The sequence below is a fragment of the Topomyia yanbarensis genome, chromosome 3 (assembly GCF_030247195.1).
Source record: "Topomyia yanbarensis strain Yona2022 chromosome 3, ASM3024719v1, whole genome shotgun sequence".
NCBI lineage: Eukaryota > Metazoa > Arthropoda > Insecta > Diptera > Culicidae > Topomyia > Topomyia yanbarensis.
The window spans coordinates 315923547-315944372 of record NC_080672.1 but is presented as its reverse complement, the minus strand read 5'-3'; the positions used below and the strand labels follow the sequence as shown (position 1 = coordinate 315944372).

At 35.9% G+C, this 20826-nt stretch overlaps 1 protein-coding gene across 1 annotated transcript in view; it reads left to right on the top strand.

Moving 5' to 3' along the window:
* The first annotated feature begins 18459 nt into the window (after positions 1 to 18459).
* The window catches only part of LOC131691378 (G-protein coupled receptor Mth2-like), a 42886-nt gene continuing 40519 nt past the window's right edge, over positions 18460 to 20826 (top strand). The window contains exons 1-2 of the mRNA XM_058977713.1: positions 18460 to 19213; positions 19281 to 19431. Coding sequence (XP_058833696.1) covers positions 18725 to 19213; positions 19281 to 19431 — 640 coding nt within the window. The 5' untranslated portion in view covers positions 18460 to 18724. The remainder of the gene's footprint in view (positions 19214 to 19280; positions 19432 to 20826) is intronic.

Here is a 20826-nt window from a genome sequence, read left to right as displayed (position 1 = left end):
TGGTACTTGTTTCATATTTAACATATCCGAAAAACCATAAAAAAGTAATTACGTTATTCACTCCATGTCTTCGAATGCCGCTTTTGCGACCCAACTTCTACCCGTTCTCTCTGCATTAGATAGATAATTCGTAAGCGAACGATTAGAGCTTCTCGGAGTCTAAAGTGAACTTTGACGCTTTGAAACCTAGACAGTTCGAATAAAACCAGCAAAATTACATTTACTTGAGTGTAACAAATATGCTACATAATCTGCAATTTATCTTTCACCCTAATTTTGTTATTCATCGATTTGATCGAATTGTTTGATTACGCGGAGGAATCGCAATAGCGGTTCACCGCAGAATCAAACATCGCATTTTTCCCTCAGTTGACGCCGAGTTGATCGAGTTTTTGGGAATTGAAGTTGAAACCGCTTTCATTACCGTAGCGGATTTGCCTTTTTAATACACTGCACTAGTGATCCAGGAAGTAGGGTTACCAACCGTCCTTATTTTAAAGGACATGTCCTTATTTTGGAGGTTTTTGGAAACCGTCATTATTTTACTTCAAACGTCCTTATTTTTAGTCTCAAACCTGGGCATATACAGGGCGGTTCAACATGATATTTTTTAACAGGGCATGTCATGTTATTGTAGTTTAGTATTGTTTGCCACCACGGTATGCTTACCATTTTCAAATTATTCAACTATATTTCGAAAATCAGCGATCTGTGAGAAATGTGTTTCGTGTACTCTGACCATAATATGGTCGACATAATCGGCCAACTGACTTCACTATTCGCCATACAATCAAAGAGTAAAAGTTGCAGTTCTCGTAATTGGATGATTAGCGAACAAATCGACTACATCCAGCACGCATTGGAGCTCCATTTTTCAAATTTTCGCGAGATCAAAAAACGTCATGATGAATCACCCTGTATCAAATTATTCAGATCAACTTTATTCCAAGAGAATCAATTTCAATTGTCAATTTCAAATACTTCTAGCGATTGTTTTTGTTAATGCATACTCTCTGCGACACATTCCAACCAAAAGTTCTTTTACTCAGAAGTAACCAAAATTTGTTGGATAGCTCGATATGAGGTTTGGCCAAAGTGGTTATCTTCGTTCAATATTGGCACTACACCATTCCAATTTTTTTTATTATTATACCATTCCAATTTGTCTCGATCAAGATTCAACGTCACGGTTGAACTGCTGGAAAATAAGCCAGCATCCCGACTTTTTCAGAATTCTAGCTCAAATGGCAACTGATTCAGTCTCCAATTCCGAATAGATTTGGTAGGGATGTCCTTAATTTGCTCACTGTCCATTTGGTAACCCTAAGGAAGCGAAATTAGCGGGAAATAATTAATTACGTTTTCATCTTTGGATTTACAGATTTTGAGTCTTTGAAACATTTACTGTGCGTGACAAACTGCTTCTTTTGGCTGAAGCGGTTTTAGGGTGGTTCTTAACCCATTATGACCTAGCGTATGAAATTTCATACGCAAAAACAACATTTCAGGATCATACTTGTTATACAATAAAGGCGTTTTCAAACTTCTGCTCTTCTGTGATCGTTAAATAATACCCTATAATTTATAATGTGTATGTTCAATAATCTTTTTTTATAAAATTTAATTCTGTTTTCGAATGTCATAGACAAATTCAAATCAAAATATGAACAATACATATTTTTAAATTTCTCTTCAAAATCACTAATTCTTGTTTCGGACTGAGAACGAACGGCCATGAGAGGTGTGAAAGATGTGGCTCAGTGCGAAAAAATGGAAGAAATTGGTGAAACAATTGTGAAAATTCTGCTGGTAGTTCAAGGTATGAAATTTCATGCGCTAGGCTGCACCGATATCTTTTTTCCTAAAACTATTTCTTCTTTAGGACCCGAAGGGGATTCAAAACTTTCTCGCTGATTTTGACGTTGAATCAGTACATTCAAGGTTAACAAATGCTTAATACGTCACAAAACCAAAATACTTTTTATGTAAATTCTTGTAAGAAAATGTTCTTTTTCTTAAAATAATTGCAAAGATTGAGGGAAAGATGATTTGATGCAACGAACCAATCATGCGACAAAACGGCACGAAAGAGGTGAGAAGTGTTAACATCATTAAAAAAGCCGCTAAATTAATGATCTCGCAAGGTTGAAGATATTATTCGATTTTATGTTGAATATAAGGACATTGGCCGAAATTTCTCTGCAATGATTTTTTGATACCCTATCAGCCTAACGTATGAAATTTCATATGCTTGTTTTTCGCGCAACAAAACGTTTCAAAGAGGTTATTTTATTTTTCCCATACTTAATTCGGTATAATATGAGGGCTCACGAAGTATTTTATAAATTATCAAAAGTTTTAACATAGCTGGGTTATAATGACAAAATTGTAGACATTATTTCAAATTTTAGTTGAGATAGAATATTTCCTTTTACAATATTCTAGAGCAATCAATTCTGAGCAACTTTGTTGAAGACGCTAACTTTGTATCTCAAACCGTTCTCATTTTATAGTGAGTTTCATATCATAACATAGGGTGTCTCAAAAAGCAGTTATCTCCATACAGTTTTTAGTGTGATTTTTCTCATAAAAGTACTTCCCTGTGCACTTGTAGACCATGATCAGGGGCGTCTTTTGCTGAAGGAATAAACACATTAATCTTGATGGTTCAAAAGTTATACACAATTTTCACTGAAAAATGCGCCCGTTTTCAAATAACAATATTTCAAAAGGGGGCAAACAAAAATAGATTAATATGATTGTACTTTTGTCCATAATATATTAAAAAATTGGAGAAACCTTTTTTATTTTTCACAAATAAATCAAATTTAAGTAAAAGCATTTTTACGTATATCCTACAGCGTTTATATAAAAATATATTTGTTTACGAAGATTCTGTGAAGTAATGCCAAGACAACCTATATGTAACTAATATATAATCTATATCTATATAGATATGATAAAAAAATCATGCCTATAACATTCCAAGAAATCCCCTGAGCACATATGCAAAGTTTGGAGTGGCTGCGTTCAGTGGTTAAGAAGTGCTGCTCGTTCATCGCAAAAACGCTTTCGTTGGATTTGCATATCTTAATTACTAATCGTAGAAATCTATATTTTTACACTTCTTACTAAAGAAATGTATAGACAAACTTTTAAGATTTTTTCCGAGGCCCGGAGAACCGAGTCTTATATACCAATTGACTCAGCTCGGCGATTTGGGACAAGGCCTGTGTGTGTATGTAACGGACAAACTCTCATTCGTGTTTCTTAGCAATGGCTGAACCAATGTTATCCAAACTAATTACAAATGAAAGGACGCACACCCAAACAGAACGCTATTAATTTGTTTTTGATTCTGATGTTTAGTTCCTATGATATGGATATTTGACTGGCCAAAAAAGGCACTTTTTGCAGTTTATTTTAAATTACTGTAGAAATTGTCAACATAGATATATATACGAATACCTGTTGAACGGACTATAGTTTGCTGAAATCGGATTATTAGCGAAGGAGATATTTAACATTAAATACGGATCATGGATTCTTTTCGTTCCCAATACCGCCAAAACGGTTAAGTTGAGGTTAATAGCATCTTCGGAGAAGTTATTTGATTTAATATGCTCTTTCTTTTGACATTATGTTTTCACTGATTGATGCCTCTGTAAGTGAGATATTTTTATTAATTTTCTTTCAAGTGATTATATTCAGATGATGTCTTCTGCAAATTTATAGCTCTTTCTTTTGCGAACAACTTTGCTGAAGACACCAAGTGTTTGTCTTGCATGCTTTAAAAGTCATAGCATGCTATTTATCGTTCAATATAGTAATAATCCGTTTTAATATACCAGCCGAATTTTTGATATGATGATATCAGGGCATATTTTGTACTTTATTTTCTACCTACCACCGCTTGGATTAAGCACCAAAAAAAAAATCAAGTTGTCTGATTGTGTCTTGATCACTTATCAATGTCAATCATTGATTTGCCAGTACCTTCTGACAGCCAATTTTATAAGTTATGACCCTTTGATCGATCTAAAACATATCTCGGAAACTGAGAAGCGAAATAAATGACTTCAAGTAAGTGGAAACAAAGTCATTACAAACTCGTCCACAAGAAACTTCTTCGAATACTGTCTACTTAAGAATTATTTTTGAGGATATCTTTTTTCTTTTGCATTGAACTACACAAACTACACCATTTTTGGTAGTTTGTTAAAATAATGATTTAACGGTTCCTTTCAAAATATGACGAAGCTTCTCCCAGTCGTTCATTTGTTTGGGTTTTTTTAATGTAAAAAGTGTCTTAAATTAATAGGTACGCTGTGATATAGGGATGACAAAAGAGAGGCTTGTTTTCAAGATGCGTTGAAAGGGAAAGAATCGTTTTAACCTTGTGACACACATTTGGGAAGTTAAAATAAAAAAAAATCCCTGCATGCTTCAGTGCAGCTGGTAGTTATGGTTGAAATCAATGAATCAACAAAATTTCCAATTTACATAAGTATACCTTCTGTTTGATTCTCTGTACCCGTTTTTCCCTGGACTTCTAGAAATTGTATTTTTTGCCATGAATTTTTGGTACTAACGTGCCACAGAAGTGGTTAAAATATGCGTTAGAATTTAAAAAAATTTACATATTGTTTATTTATTCAATTCGTTTATTTGATAAGGAACGTTTGCGTTAGCTTTAAGGTGACAATTTTGTTTTGTTTAACATTTTAAGTTACTTAAAATTAGGGGATTGCATATTGATTTTTTTAAAATGAAACTTAGGAGATTTTCTAGCTATCTTATACATATACACAAGGGGGTAATATAATTTTCGTAAGATTAGGGGGGTCATTTAGCTTTTATGGCAATATGGATTGACATTTTAAGCAGTGAGATTATTGGAGCAAATAATTTTTAACGAAGGGGGTTAATTTTACAACTGTCTTAAAAGTAGGAATAACTAAAGGGCGTGATTGAATTTTGTAAAGATTCGGGGAGATTAATTAGTTGTGTAATACAATAGAGCTACAACTAGAAGAGACAGGAAGACCTAAATGTTTCGTGAAGATATTTGGGGCGTGGGGGGGGGGGGGTTAGGGGTGTTGCTGCTGGGTATAAGAGTCAGGGGAGGGAGGATGGACAAAGATGACAGGGAGGAGAAAATTATAAACTTTTAGTTTTTTTTTTAGTTGACCAACAGTGGAGAGAATTAGGAGAAAATAAACACGGTGAACTTAATAATTTATGTTATTTGTTTATCTTTTTTGTTGTGAAACGAAAATCCGAAATTCTGTAGAAGCACCTAGGCCACCCTGGAAAGAACGGTCCGCCGGGCAAACAAGAACCCGAGTAGTGGGCTAACCGCTACTTACATTTACTTACACAGTAAACCATTTGTTTCGACCCAATTGTCGAGGCGGAATAGGATCATTTTCTCGAACAACTTCCGGATAGAGGACAACATTGCAATCGGTCGATACGAATTGTGGTCGGAGGCTGGTTTTCCTGGTTTTTGGATGGCGATGACCTTCACTTGTCTCCAATCATGTGGGACAATGTTAGCCTTAAGAAACTGATTAAATAAGTTCAACAAACGTTTCGTGGCAGAGCCTGGCAGATTCTTCAACAAGTTGAATTTGATTCTGTCTGGCCCTGGGGCTTTATTGTTACACGACAAGAGAGCAAGTGAGAACTCCACCATCGAAAAAGGTGTTTCGTTCACGCTATCGTGCGGGGACGCGGCGCGGTAAATCTGTGCCGGGGCGGAGACCGGTCAAACCTTTTAGGCGAAATCGAATATCCAACGGTCCGTCAACGAACCGGCGCCAGTAAGTACGTTTCTTTGCTTTCATCAAACTCTTCATTCGCGTTTCTAACGTCGCGTATTGTCGCGTACGCGGCGGCTTTCTCCGCGTACACGTCTGAGCACTCTTTGTACCACCATGGATTAGGGGAACGTTTTTGTATGTTCGCGCTGGGTACTGGCTTAGTCTGAGCTTGATTCGCGCTGTCGAAAATCATGCCAGCCAAATAGCTGTACTCTTCCTCCGGAGGAACTTCTTGAGTAGATTAGATGTAGCCGGATATCGCGGCAGCATAGCTCTTCCAATCGATATTTCGTGTGACGTCATACAAAATATTGATTGATTTCAATGGCCTTGAACCGTTATTGATTGAGACTACGATCGGCAGATGGTCGCTGCCGTGGGGATCAGGGTTAAATTGCACCTTCCACGGGATTCTAAGATGTCTTGTAGCCATCGGTGCTCAACCGCGGTCAATTATTCCCAATTTCAAACATTGCTGTGGCCCGGCATGAAGTAGTTGGTATGTCGATTGCCTTGTACGCAGCTCAACTGGGACTGAGACAAACAGGCTAATGACCTCAAAGTTAAAATCGAAATAAAAAATGATATTCTCAAATTTATTCTGAAAATAGGTAAAATTTATGGGGTTACATCACTGTATAATTAAAAAATCGAATTTTGAATTGATTTAAAATGTGCTTTAGAGTTCTCAGAATGATATACCAAAAATGAAAGGCAACAATAAAAGATCACTACAATTTTTTAAATAAAATTTTCTGAGCGATTATGTAGAATTTCACGATTATTTCTCAGAGAACAGTTTTGGTTCAAGCACATTTGAAGCTTATTGATGTATATCCAATACAATTGTATCCAAATATTGAAAAATAAATCAAAATAACGAACAAACCTTAAGCCCTACCTACACACGGAAACTTGCAGTTTTATGGACAGCATCAATACACGGAAAAAAACTTTCCCTCGTATCAGATAGTTTCCATAGTTCTATCTTTGATGGCCTCAAGAATATAATCATTGAACCGAATAATATGGGAGGTAATCAATATAGAAACCACAATTTTCGTATATTCGTTGAATGAATACAATGCATCATTCTTTCTTTCATAAGCTGTTCCTTAAGGTATATATTTTCTTCTTGGAAAATCAAAGTAATGCGCGTCGTTCGTACCTTAATATAAATGAAATTAATTTTAAACAATAGTGTTGAGGCTATTTTAGTCATGTTCAACTTGTTGGTTGTATTGCTTTTTTTATTTGAGATAAATAAAATGTTGATTGAGTTCAATCAGTTTTTATAGTAATTCCACAACATCAAAAAAAGTGCAATCATTCACGTTCTTATCACCTGAGGCCATCATCGCAACATGATAATTTATGTCTCACGTTTATTATACCCATCGTCCATTTTGTCGTTAATATCTCCCAAATGAATGAATATATTTCAATGAAACAAAATTTTATTTTTTATTTTCATAGTTTTTTCATAAAAAATTTCGTGTCGATCATACATGACATTTTCGGTGATGTTTTTTAAAGAAGCTGGCTTGGCTCTAAGTCAAAAATTGCGATTGATAAGTTTGCTGGGGTGGATCCTTTCCAAAAAACACGCCGGCGGAAAAAAAAAGCGACAAAGCCGCCATCTCGTGATAAAATTACTCGAAAGCGTTTTCTTTTGCACTTCGCCAGCAGTAATTCAAATCATCGTACTAAGAAAAGTATCCATAATATGCCTATGTTTTCATTCTCTACAGTGGTGTAAAGGAGAACACGAACTTATTGCGACATATTCAATAGGGCATAACTTTTTTACCTTTGGGTTAAAATCAACCAAATTTTGCACACTTTTTCATTGATGTGTATTGTTTACATGCTGTCAAACTCGAAATCGTGTTTTTCGATTTAACGAAAATGGAGGTGAACCAACGCGAGTCCAATTCTTTCCAAACACCTGGAATTTCCTGACCTGTCGCACCGGCAGTTGGGAAAAATGTTGAACATTCACCATTCAACCGTCCGAGTGTTAAAGCGGTTTCAGGAGCGGTTGACGTTGGACCACGGCAAAGGAGCTGGAAGAAAACCGGGACCGGAGAACAAAAAGACGGAGGGAAAGGTGAAGCGGATGATTAAAGCAAATCCCAACGTCTCAAGCCGTGATTTGGCTAAAAAGATCGGCATGTCGCAGAGCTACGTCCAGAATGCAAAGAGAGCTGGACTACATACATACAAGGTACATAACTTCCCAAACCGCGATGAGCGGCAACAATCGACGGCTAAAACTCGGGCACGAAAGCTCTACAAGAAGATGCTGACAAAATATGGCTGCTGTGTGATGGACGACGAAACGTATATAAAAGCCGATTTTAAGCAAATTCCGGGGTTGGAGTTTTTCACCGGCAAGAGCAAGTTCTATGTGGACGACAAAGTTAAGAAGAAGAAAATGTCGAAGTTCGCGTCCAAATATCTCATTTGGCAGGCCATCTGCTCTTGCGGACTGAGGAGTGAGCCTTTCGTGACAAAGGGCACAGTAAATGGCGAGATCTACAAATCTGAGTGCCTCGAGAAGCGTCTTTTGCCGTTCTTGTAGCAGCACGACGAAGCTCCGCTATTTTGGCCAGATTTGGCATTATGTCACTATTCTAAAAGTGTCCTGGAGTGTTATGAGGCCAATGATGAAGCGGGAACTTCGGAAGAGCAAGAAGGCAGTCAAAGATGAGAAGGACATGTCAAGAAAATGGAAAAAAAACTGAGAAACTGGTACCGGATGACACTGTAAAGACTTTGATGGAGGGCATCAAGCGAAAATGCGTTCAATTTTACACTCAAGGCTCCATCGATTAACTTTTCTTTTGATTTTTGAAGTAAATATATGTATAAAACTACCCTAAAATTTTGGCTTGATTTTAAAAATTATAAGAAAATTGGCATGACATTTTCGGTGTTCTATTCTATTCTATTCTATTCTATTCTAACCCTTACACAGCCAGTATTGAAAAGCATCATGGAAAACACTGCAGTTACACTTTAGTGTTTTTCTTGTCAATATGAACATTTGAAGCATATAATATGTAATATATCGCTAATATTAAAACGGCCAGGCCTACTGTGCAGAGTTGGGTTTGAAGATGTTTCAATATTATACGGCAGTTGAATTATTCATTTAATGAACAATTCAACCAACGAATCGTTTTGAAACTTGAATGAGGAAGAAACGAGGACAACCGTACCGACCGTTTCAGTTTATAGGGAGTTAGGATAAATCGTTGGGAGTGACTTGGCTAAGAAGGTTAATGTCACTCCTTTGGTCCTTTGGGATGGGACAGAGGTATTTACACCTTGCCCTGGCTCATTAAGCCTAGGTTAAAGCGTCTTTACTCGCTCTATGCAATATGTGTAAACCAAATATAAATTTATTGATGTTTCAAGCGACCAAAGTTTGACAAGAATAATTTTCGTGATTTTTTGAAATTATTTTTTTGTTTCGACTTTAGCCGCATGTAACTCTGAAAATATATACTTGTAGTCGACACACATTTCTCACTGGATTTAGACCAGCAACAAAAAGATGAAAAAATGTTTTTCAAAAAATCTCCAAATCGCTCCCCTGAAAAAACAATGAACAATGTTTTCGTGCTCAAAATGAGCCTAGAAAACACTTCTTCTCGCAACTTTTTTTTGTTTGTAAACTAGTGTAATTAGAACGAACTCACCGGTTAAGTAATGCTGGGTCCCCAAATCCGATTTTAATAGAACATCGTTTTACTTCCAATATCGCCAACATGATCCCATTGTATCCATCGAGACAAAATAGTCTTGGCAACTTATCGACCTTCGGACATGGCGTATAGATAGATAATGTATGTGATAAAAGTTATTATATGTAATGTACTCATGGAACTCATAAAATCAAAGCAGATAGTAAGTAGTTGCACTACTGAATCAAGTTTACCTTGGATACCCACCAATAAAATTATCAATGCGGGGAATGTTTAATATGATATAATTTACGATAACATAACGATTCGCAGGAAATGCAACTATACTATACACACCAAAAAAATCTGAATTTTATCGTTGACGTAATTGCAAACATGACACAATTCAACAAACCGTAATTTACGAAATGACAGAACATTACCGTGTTCCATTTAATTTTACATGAAACATATACTTTACATGCGCAATGACTTAAAATTACACTTCCTACCATTCAGAACAAACCCTGTATGAGGAGTAAAATTACATGAATAACGAAATTAAACGTCATGTAAAATTAAAATCAAACGTAAAACTAAGTCATTTTTGATGCTCGTATATGTCATTGTCAGGAGACGTAAATTTACACTAATTTTTCTAGGTGTGTATGTGACATACGGAAAAAGAGTTTATAATTGAATTTCACGGGCACTGTTAAAAGTTGTTTGTAACAATATATGTCTGTCAATATGATAAAATATAGTATAATTCGCACAAAAAAGTTCGGCTACTAGTATGAAAGTCACAACTGTTCGTGGGAACAAATAAACCCAATTAATCCTCCAGAAAAGATTGTAATCAAACATATATGTAGTGTTGAATATTCAGAAAAATAAGATTAAAAATAGAAAGATATCACCGGAATTATTCTGCATCCTTTTTTCTTCTGAGTCCTCGCGAAAAACGATAGCGGGCGAGCTAGGGCTGGGCAGCTTCTCCACCAAATGGTAAAGCCCTTTTCAGCTCCTTTGGAATGAAAAATTCTCTAATTTGAACACTAATTTTGGTTCGACTGATCATTTGTTCACTCTTTCACGAAAATCACAATAATGCTCATTCACGACACACGACATCTACTCACGGCTCAATAGCTCAAAATACGTAAGCATCGGAAAAAGTATTTGTTCCGAGAGTCTTTTTCACAAAATTGACAAGATCGAAAAAATTGTTACCATCCGACGCGTATGGCTACTGCGATTCTCTATCAATTGGCATGACATTTTCGGTGTCGCAATAATTTCGTGTTCGCGCTTTAAGCCCATAACCTTTTAATAGTAAAGATTGCTTAGTTTTACCACTCATGTATCACCGTTATATGCAACAATGCCTTCTTTTTAGTTTGTTATGTAGTGTGAGCTTTTACAGTATTTATAAATACATTTTGTGACTGATGGCGTTTAAATTATATGTGTAATTATGCAAATGAAAGAGTCAGGACTTCGACCGACCGTCAGGCAATAAGATGACGCAGTTCGTGCAATTCCGCGGAAACAGCGTTCGTGCCTGTAACTGAAGCAACTGCATGAAATCGTTCCGATTGAACACAACTCGCGTTTTTTCCTAGCTGCCCCTTCCCACTTTTTAAGGATTTAACCATTGCGTTCGGTCCCAAACAGAATGCTCCTTCATTGACGGAGCGTTTGAGAAAATTAAATATCTGTTCAACCACGGATTACTTTCGGTGGCGAGTGAGGCAATGTTATCCCAACAGCTTTGAACCTTTCTAGAGTGAGGAGCATAATGGTGCGCTATTGACGAAGCATTCTGTTTGACTCTGAAAACCTTGAACGTGCAGTGATATGAAACCATACTTCAGTGGAGGCAGCATTCCGCCATTTATGTGGGGCGGTTTTATGTTGCACGAATTAAACATTCGAAGAAAAAATGTGTTTATGAATTTTTCCACCCAATAGGCCAAATGTGTAGCTATGAGAAATTAGACGTCCTGCTTGATGTAGCGAAATGTGGGGTTAGATGAACCGAAAGTTTTTTTTAAGGATTTGTGCGTTGCTGTTGTGCTATTTTATGACAAACGCACTTGGCTAGAAAAACCGTCTTTTGTAAGCTTGAGATTTTATATCTTGTGTCGTTTAATGTATCTAAACGAGTGTTTTCAGTTGAGAGCCAAATTTGAACAAAAAAACAACAAAGTATAGTTATTATCCCCTATTTTCTTGAAATTTATATGGTAAAACAAAGAAATTGGCTTCATCCAATTAACGTAAACGTGGCGGATCAAATAAGGATTGAATAAAAAATGAAATGGTTGTACATCAAGAATTTCCGACGGGTGGATTGTGTGCTAATCTTAAATTTCGGTTTCTTCCAAAATTTTGAGTGGGTAATTTTCTCCTCGGTTGTTTTCAAGAGGGTAGTACTACCCATACTACGCACGTGATCCGCCGGCCCTGTTTTACATGCTTGTATATGTATCACTAGTTATGTGGATTGTCATAATTTGTTGCGTTGACGTACCTATTAGAGTGGGACAAAAATTAGATTCCAACTCCGAGCAACTTTTTCGGTCCCATTTTGGTCCTAGAACAACATTAAGCAGAAACCGATTGATGCTCCGACGATTGATAAAATATTCATGTTTTCTAGCACCACTGCTGTTGGTTGCCCAATTATACGAAATTTTGTTTCAATCTTCCCATAATGTGTCTAAAACATTTATCTATACTGTTTGACCACTTCGCAAGAGTTTCGAGGGATAAATTGGCTTCTTTTTACATAATGAGAGAAAGTTAAAAAAATTGTATATAATTCGACTGTCAGCAGCAGTGAAGCTACGAAAAGTGAAATTTTCATCAATCTTCAGGACATCAATCGGTTTTTGCTTAATAACTTTTTCTATAAGCATCAGATCGTTTTGCGGTCTTCTAGACTTTGTTTCCTTGACAAATTTCCTACACATCTACTTATTTTTAGGGGGTAACGGGTGACTCTTGGAAGAATTATTTTGCAAAAGACGATTTCCCCATACGAAATCCCATGTAAACTTTAAACCGTGGGTGCAAAAATATAGTTTCACGCATCGAGCTAAAAATTTGCAGAGTTGTAGGGGAACATGGGGAGACTTGACCAGGTTTTCAGCTAAAACTGCATAAATCTCTAAAATAGCCTTCAATCCCTCAAAAGTCATTGGGATATAATGTGCAAAGTTATTGGGCGCCTTCATGATTTTTTTCAGAATTTTAATTTTAATTTTTGAAAAGTTACAAAAGTTTTTCTGTGATCGTTTTTTTTGGGTCAGGTCAGGTCAGGTCCCCACTGCGGGGAGACTTGACCAAGGCGTGGGGAGACTTGACCAAGAGAATTTTGAAAAATCATAACAAAAAATAATGACCTAAAATATACTGTAATTATTTTTTCCCATATTATCGAGATCCTTAGGTAGCAGTAAAAAATATAAAAGGGTTTCATATGATAAATTAAATTTCAATTTTTTTAATGCATTTCTTTTTAAGGATTAACTGTACTGCTTGCATTACATGTTCACACGTCACGAAATTAGTCCTACTATCGCTAACTTTGTTTACTAATACTGAAATATAAAGACTTATGTTTGAAGTGGGATTTTTTTTATGGCGTGAATAACATTAAAAGTAGATACCAAAGCATAATAAATATCAGGAATTTTGTATCTTTCTTCAGCTAATTTCCACTTGGTCAAGTCTCCCCATAAAATCTTGGTCAAGTCTCCCCAACATTAGTTATTGCGTTCAATGTCATGCAAATTCTAGTAGGGTAAATGTACTATAATTCGCCCCCCTAAAGCATTTGTTTGCGGAAAAACTTTAAATTTCAACAATTTTGAATTGCTCTAACTAATTTTATTTTATCATTCTCATCACGTATCATATAGTATCCAATAATCCTAAATAAAAGTGATTTAAAACATTAAATTAACGAAAAAATAACAATATTCTGAATCAAGATGTGATTCAATTTTCGTCCCCCTAAATTTAATCTTCGCCCCCCTCTTGCTCTATTCTTCGCCCCTGTGCGCCCACGCACAATTTCACGACTTCTATCATGCTACAATATCACAGAATTGGTAATAGAGAAAAGATTAGACAAATTCAGATTATATATTTTCAAAAACTAACTATCAAACAAATAATACGTTAACTTACAAGCTCTTGTATTTGTAGTCTTGTTATGTTGTGTTGTGTTGCGAAACGAGCGAGAAGCACTCCAAGTCCGTTCGTTCGCGAGCGTGTACGAATAGCACTGCCCATGATCGCATATTTGACCCGTCTTCTATGGGATTTCCTATCTTTATGGGACTGATTTGCGATCATGGGCAGAGCATGCCTAGCGCTCTTCATCGTTCGCGCCCGGGTGAAGCAAAATCTCGAGTCGGAATGCTCGCGAGAAACCCAAGCCTTCATCTAGTATGTAGGGCATATCCAGGAAGCTTTTCTCGCAAAGTCTCGTGTGCTTTGTTATCTCGCAAGCGAGAAATGCGTTGAAGAGCACACGCGAGTGTGGATGCACGAAGAGCATGGACTACTAATGCCATATTCGTTTTTGACAGTGCACTACACCGGTGTAGTCGGTGTTACACTCATTCAAACTTGGGTGTAATCAGTCTATCTCTTTCTTTACACTACACCGGTGTAGCACCAAGAAAAAACGAAAACGCCATAAGAGTGTTCTCGATATTTCGCGCGAACAAGGAAGGCGATGTACGCGCCAACGAACGAGAATAGCAACGTGCAAAAACGAACAAACCATTCGTTAACATTACTAGAAAAATACTCTAAATGCTAGAAAAATCAAGACACCCCAAGGCATTTTCGTAACTGCACAGGATTAAAAATTTATTTGCCTCCGGTTTTGCAGCAGATGCAATGGATACATAAATTAATATGTCAAGCATATGTTTTAAAAATCATTTTGGAATTATCAACTGATATTCTTTATGTAAATCATGAATGAAACAGATATATTTTTTGGTAGTTGACTTGGAGCAACAATTTCAAGTTCTTTCAAATATTTCGAATATGGCCAAAATGACTACAGATGCTCACTTAAATTGAAAGGATATATGTGTAGATACAAAAATCGAAACAATAACTATTCTTTTGTCTTTCTTATCGTTATACGTAAAACTACTCCGTGTGCAATGGAATATCCAATACACATGAGACAATTATACGTAGAGCGGCAGTATAAGTTCTTAAGAATGTTTTTCCAAATTATTATAAATATCCAAGTAGTAGAACCGTTATAGCGTATTTCACTATTCCCTAATGAGGTCCCGGGTATATACTAGAAACATTGCACGTGATTATCTCGAAATCATGTTTTTCCAAAAACATCTTTGCTGTGACTACGATTGCCGAAAATGTTTTCAACCGATGTCAAATTTCTTTTTTTAAATTGTTTGTAATTTAGCTGTCGTGTCCTTGAATGATTCCATTTTTTCGTCAAAATTTTCATATCAATGTTATGAATTTCTTTAAAAAAAATCTCAGTGATAATAGAAAAATAGTGGATTTTTTGGAAAAATCGTCCCCATTCACAAAAATAAAAAAATTACAATGCATAGTTCAAGGACACCACAAGTGCCTGTACAGAATTTTTTTTTGTTTTTATGTTTTCAATTGAGCTGTTATACAGCAATCGTAGTCACGGCAAATCTCTTAGAGAAAACACGCTTTTGTGGAACTGGTTATAACTTCGACAATTAGGGTGGATGTACCAATAGTGGCATACTCAAGGAAAACTTTTGCTAAAAATCTATGAATAGACCTATTGGCAATGTTCATACATTAAACGAAAGCTTTCAATCCCTACTTCATAGGAAAAATATAAAGATTGTTTAATAACCAATTTATGTATTCAAAACCGCTTGTACCACTGTAGGAACACATGTACCAAAAGTAATTTCTGGTCCTATTGTTGCAAATCCCATTGATTTCTTATGGGACTTGCAACTATAGGTACACTATGTCAACTATAGGTGCAAGGGAGCACCTATTCAAAATTCAAAGAACATCAATTTTTTAAAAGTTTTTTGAGCAAATTTCAAGGATACCAGTTTTGTTGTCGCATAATTTTAGTGCGATGAATCGATAAAAAAATATTTGTTGATAGTTGGTACCTTAGTTAGGCGTATAACCCACTACTGAAACTATTGGTGCACCTCAACTATAGGAGCACCCACCCTATTAATATTTTTTCATGTTCACAAGTGGGTTTTGCAAAATAGACATTGTACTACGCTAGACATATAATAAGTATTTGATATAAATATGGCTACATACCTTCATAAAATTTCAAATTTTTCCCTTTTGCCCTGCACCTCAATATATAAAACCCCTTAATCACAGACAGAAACTCCGTTGTATTTGTTTTTTGATTAAGGCTGTCCAAACGAATTAATTTTTGGCTTTTTTCTCTATAAACAATGATAAAATGAATGGAGAGGTTGTATTTTGATAGGTTTTGTCTTCCTTACAGAGAAAGCCTAGAAACCTGCTCGGTGCTGGTTAGAATCCGCATATCATGAATATACATTCGTAAAACATCAAACATTACGTTTGTAAAAGGTTTTCTAATCATAATTGATATACTTTAATTGAATTGTTAATAACATATTATAGAAATCGAAAACAACTGCGCTAGATTCAAAGATAGATTGCAGAATCTGATTATCTTCACTGCAACTGAATAGGTAGAGAGCAGTCTTGGGGCGCTCTTATTTTTTCAGTATATAAAAAAGGTAGTTTATCCGTTTTTACTCGGTTTGGAGATGTTGACCTTAGCTCTGTAAATAACGGAAGCGAAGCGAAAACAGGTTATGGTATTTTAGAAAATTGTCTATTTCAGCCGTCTATATTACTTTCTAGAACATCAGAAATCGCTTGAAGCTCCATAATAGAAGTTATGGTAAAAAAAAAAACTGTTTTTGAGGGTCCTTTCACAAACAACGCCCTGTATCTCGAAAACCAAGAGTTTCCGAAAGAAATCTTCCTGGTAAATTTTTCTACAACTTAATTGAAGTGAGTATTTTTCTATCTGAATTATTGAAGAAAATAAATTTCGTAACTAACTATTAAGGGGATTAGTCAACGATCCGATGTGATTGAAAAAAGAGCGTTTTATTTCAAGAAATTTCCTCAAAGACTTCACATAACTAAAATCAATAGTCTACTTTGTGACCACTGTGGAACGGGGCGAAGATAGAAACTCATACGAAGAAAAGAACGCTATATGGGATTTCGCCAGGGGCGAAGATTAGAATTGAGTTTCATCTTGCGTTAATTTTCGCCACTTTTTAAAATTGTTCAAACTTAATTAAAGAAAGGTAATAATCGCGGATGTGCGTTGGCATGTATTCCTGCAATGCTTAAAAACATTACTATTGAATATTCTAACGCTTACTCACAAAATTTATATAACTTTCCCCGCGATAAAAAATTGTCACCATTTTTAGTTTTCAGAGAAGTAAGTGCTCTACAGGTACTACTTTATTTACGATTAAAAATATGTAATGAAATATTTTTGTTGAAAATAGGGCAGTTTTCACATTCTATTCGACTTAGTTTGTTTTTCAGTAATAGTCGAAAGCGGAGTTCCAGATCGTAAAGCAGATAGAATTATTTGTAATTGTTCTGCAAGGGGGGCGAATATTAGGGAGGGGGCGAAGAATGATACTTCTACCCTAATAACTATTCCGATGTTCCAATTCACGTAAAATCATTTCACTGCTTCACAAGGATTAAGATGGGATATTAGTACATTAATAGTAATTAGTAGTCGAGTAGATATGTCCATACAAAGTTTGATAAAAAATTACATCATTTAATGCTAATTTATTAATCACGTAATATTTTCTGTAAGGAAAGGATTTTTTATTCCAAACTTTTAAAATTACCTTAAGGGATCGAAACAAGTATAAAAATATTTTTGAAAAAATTATAAGAAACGAATAGAAGACGCCATAGCCAAAAATAGAATTTTGCGCTTGGTCAAGTATCCCCATGTTCCCCTACTGGGAGCTAAAAAAATACTCGGAGCAAAATTTTATTTTTTTTATATAACCAAGTCCCACTCTAATAACTATATGTATTGACTTTTTTTTTTCAAACTTCTTCTTTTTGACTTAAATATTGACGCAACTGTAATATAGTTTCTAAAAACCAATGAAATAATTTAGGTATACATTTTTGTAAAATTATTTAATTTAAATTTAATTTTCTTCAGATCTTCTCTTGAGGTTGTATGTTTGGACAACCGTTACGAGCCATTTTGCAAGATAAGTGTGTGTAGTTCTCATGTGAATCGAATTTTATCAAGAACATGTGTTTCATTTATCGATTAGAATATTTTACACAACTTCATTGAGTGTGATATATGATACAGTGTTCTAACAAAGCAAAGGATAGAGTGTTTTTTCAATGGAATATGATGAAAACAGCATTGCGCTTATGTGCTATGGATGTCCCAAATAGGCACAAGCCCCATCATACCTTCCTTATTTTATGACCCACTGTACTAAAACAGATTCAAGTTAATTAGTTTTTTTTCAGAGCCCTTTTGTAGGCGTTAGTTTTCGTATACTTGATCTAACATTTGATTCCTAAAATAAAGTATCGTTAGAATCATGCATTGCAGGAGAAACTATGATTCACAGTTGTATGTTCAGGATTCGAACCCGGTACCGCCGAACTCTGAGTCCACCATCTACACCACGCGAATTTCGAGCTGTGTCCAGTGTTTCGTGATAAGTAGAAACAAGCTCTGCATTTTCAGTGTTCGAATGACGGTAGTTGACATAAGTTTTATTTAGCTCTGGCGCGTTCCGTGATAATAGCGTATCGTTTGCTATACCTACACGATACTTGCTCGGGATATTCGCGTCAGCAGTTCTCTCAAGTGACTCACGAAACTGTGCGTCACCGCGTTTGCCAGTGTTCTGACCTATTCCTCAGAGTTACGCGCTCGTACAGGGAACAAGAACCAGGCGCGCTTTTTGTGTCACGGAATAGAAGTACAACATGTGCGGAGAAGATCTGCGATTATTTTCCCCTAACCATAAGCATTAAAATCGGCACGTACTCCACAGTTAGTTAGTTTTTAACTCCCAATGAAGTGACATATGATATAGTGTCGAGTTAAATCGGTCGAAAATGGTAATTAAAGATTTGATCTGCTCAACAGGATTGTTTTTGGCCGCATGTTGTTTGTTTGTGGCAGCCGGAAATTTAAAACTGCCTTGTGATTTTTTGGACTCAGTAAACATAACGGATGGTGCATTGGAACGGGATGGCTCCATAATGCATGACAGTGTTCGCTATGATGTATTACATTATGCTAAGGTTAATTATAGTTACGACGCGAGTGGCGCGCAAATATATGTTCCAGACCACATTCGGGGGTGTGTCTGCCAGGTGAAGAGTTGTGTCTGGGTGTGCTGCCCTACTGAATTAATTATCTACGAGGATCATTATCCATCGTGTCAAATCCCAGCCTTCCAGATTATAGTCAACATGGTATCCGACGATGGACGTACGGAGAAGGTTGATCTGATGACCAAACATGCTATTTTCAAGGCTCTGCGAAGTGAAGCATGTGAAGATTTGTCCAATGCTCATCCGGAGGAGTGGGATATGAATTTTGTACGTTGCATTGCTAGAATTGAAAAAAAAAACATCTTCCTATCACTACCTATATTTGGATTTCCAGACAGGCTATGTGAGTTCTTTGGGAGATGCCAGGATTCTACAACATGAATATTGCTTGCTTGCAGGAGAAAACGGAGAGTTGGCTGAGCTGTACTACTGCCCCCAGAATAACGGTGAAAAAGAAAAGGAGTTATCAATTTCGTCAACTGTTGGTAATTATTAGTGACTGTTGTGTAGGGTTCGTCGCGGTTGCGGTAATTACCGCAACCGCGCGGTATTTACCGCACCCGCACCACAAAATCTGCGGTGCGGTAAGACAGTTTTTCCCGCAAATGCGGTGAGGGAAAGAGCTTTTACCGCGCGGTTTTACCGCAACCGCACCGCAAAAAAAAATTGATAAAGTGATAATTTTGGTTATTCTAAATTGATAAACAGACTGCTATTACGAAAGAAAATCTAGCTGTGTACGAAATATTTTGACGCTATTATTTTTACGACATATTTTGGACACTAGTTATTTTATACTTCTAAGTAAGACTTCACAAACTAACCATTTCAAATACATAAAATGCAAGATCCAAATAGAGACAAAATTATTAGATCATTTAAAAACAATAAATTTTTACTCTTAAATCCAATTTAAAAGTGCATCACTTCTCCCGATTTCTGTTGGAAATCGTTGAATTATGAATCGTTTCCGATATCAATTTTTCAACTGTGAATTTTGATTAATTTAAAGAAATTAGATATGAACTAATTATGCTGCGACACAACCCAAAGAATATAATTATCTTCATCAAACCAAACGAATTTGGAGTAATTGGCAGTAGAGAATACAAATATATGAAAAGCGTCCAAAATTAGAAGAGGTCCAAATTGGGCTGATTATTCTATCATTCGTTCATCAACATCGTATTTCTATCTTCTTTGATTGTTGTGTAAATTCAATGTGATCAATGCAATGCAGTCAATTTTATTGGACTCTTTCTCAAAAAGTATGCTACATAACTTTTTTCGCGTACTTCCATTCAAATTTACGATAGTTTTCTACCAAATTAAATCTTAATATTTTTCAGTTAACCCTCCAGCACTCGCGCGAATTGTTCCCCGAATGAGCAACCGCTATTGCTGAAAGAAGATTTCACTTGAGTTTCGGAAGGTGTTTAACAAAATACAAAGGCGCGTGTGCTGGAGGGTTAAGACTATTTTGTAGCCTTTTTGAAACTATTTTTGCCAAATACCACATCGTTTGACTCCCGTCCACTTTAATTGAAGTTTTTGCCATTGGCTCTTTGGGAAACTATTATAGGAAAATACATTAAATGCTAGAACTTTCTAGAACTAGCCTTTAGAAAATTACACTTCATATATTTTTAAAGGGAGCAATCTTAGTTTCTGAATGATAATACATATGTTTCTTGAAAATGCAGAAGTTAGAGTTTTGGGATATTTCGTCCATAAAACCCCCTATTTTTAATAACATTTCTGCTGTGTGTTACAAATCATACATTTTTTGCAGTTTTTCTAATGTTCAATAATTCTGTACCGGTTGAGACCCAACTCCTGATTAGATGTAATGTATAGAGCAATTCTTTTTCGTGAAATAT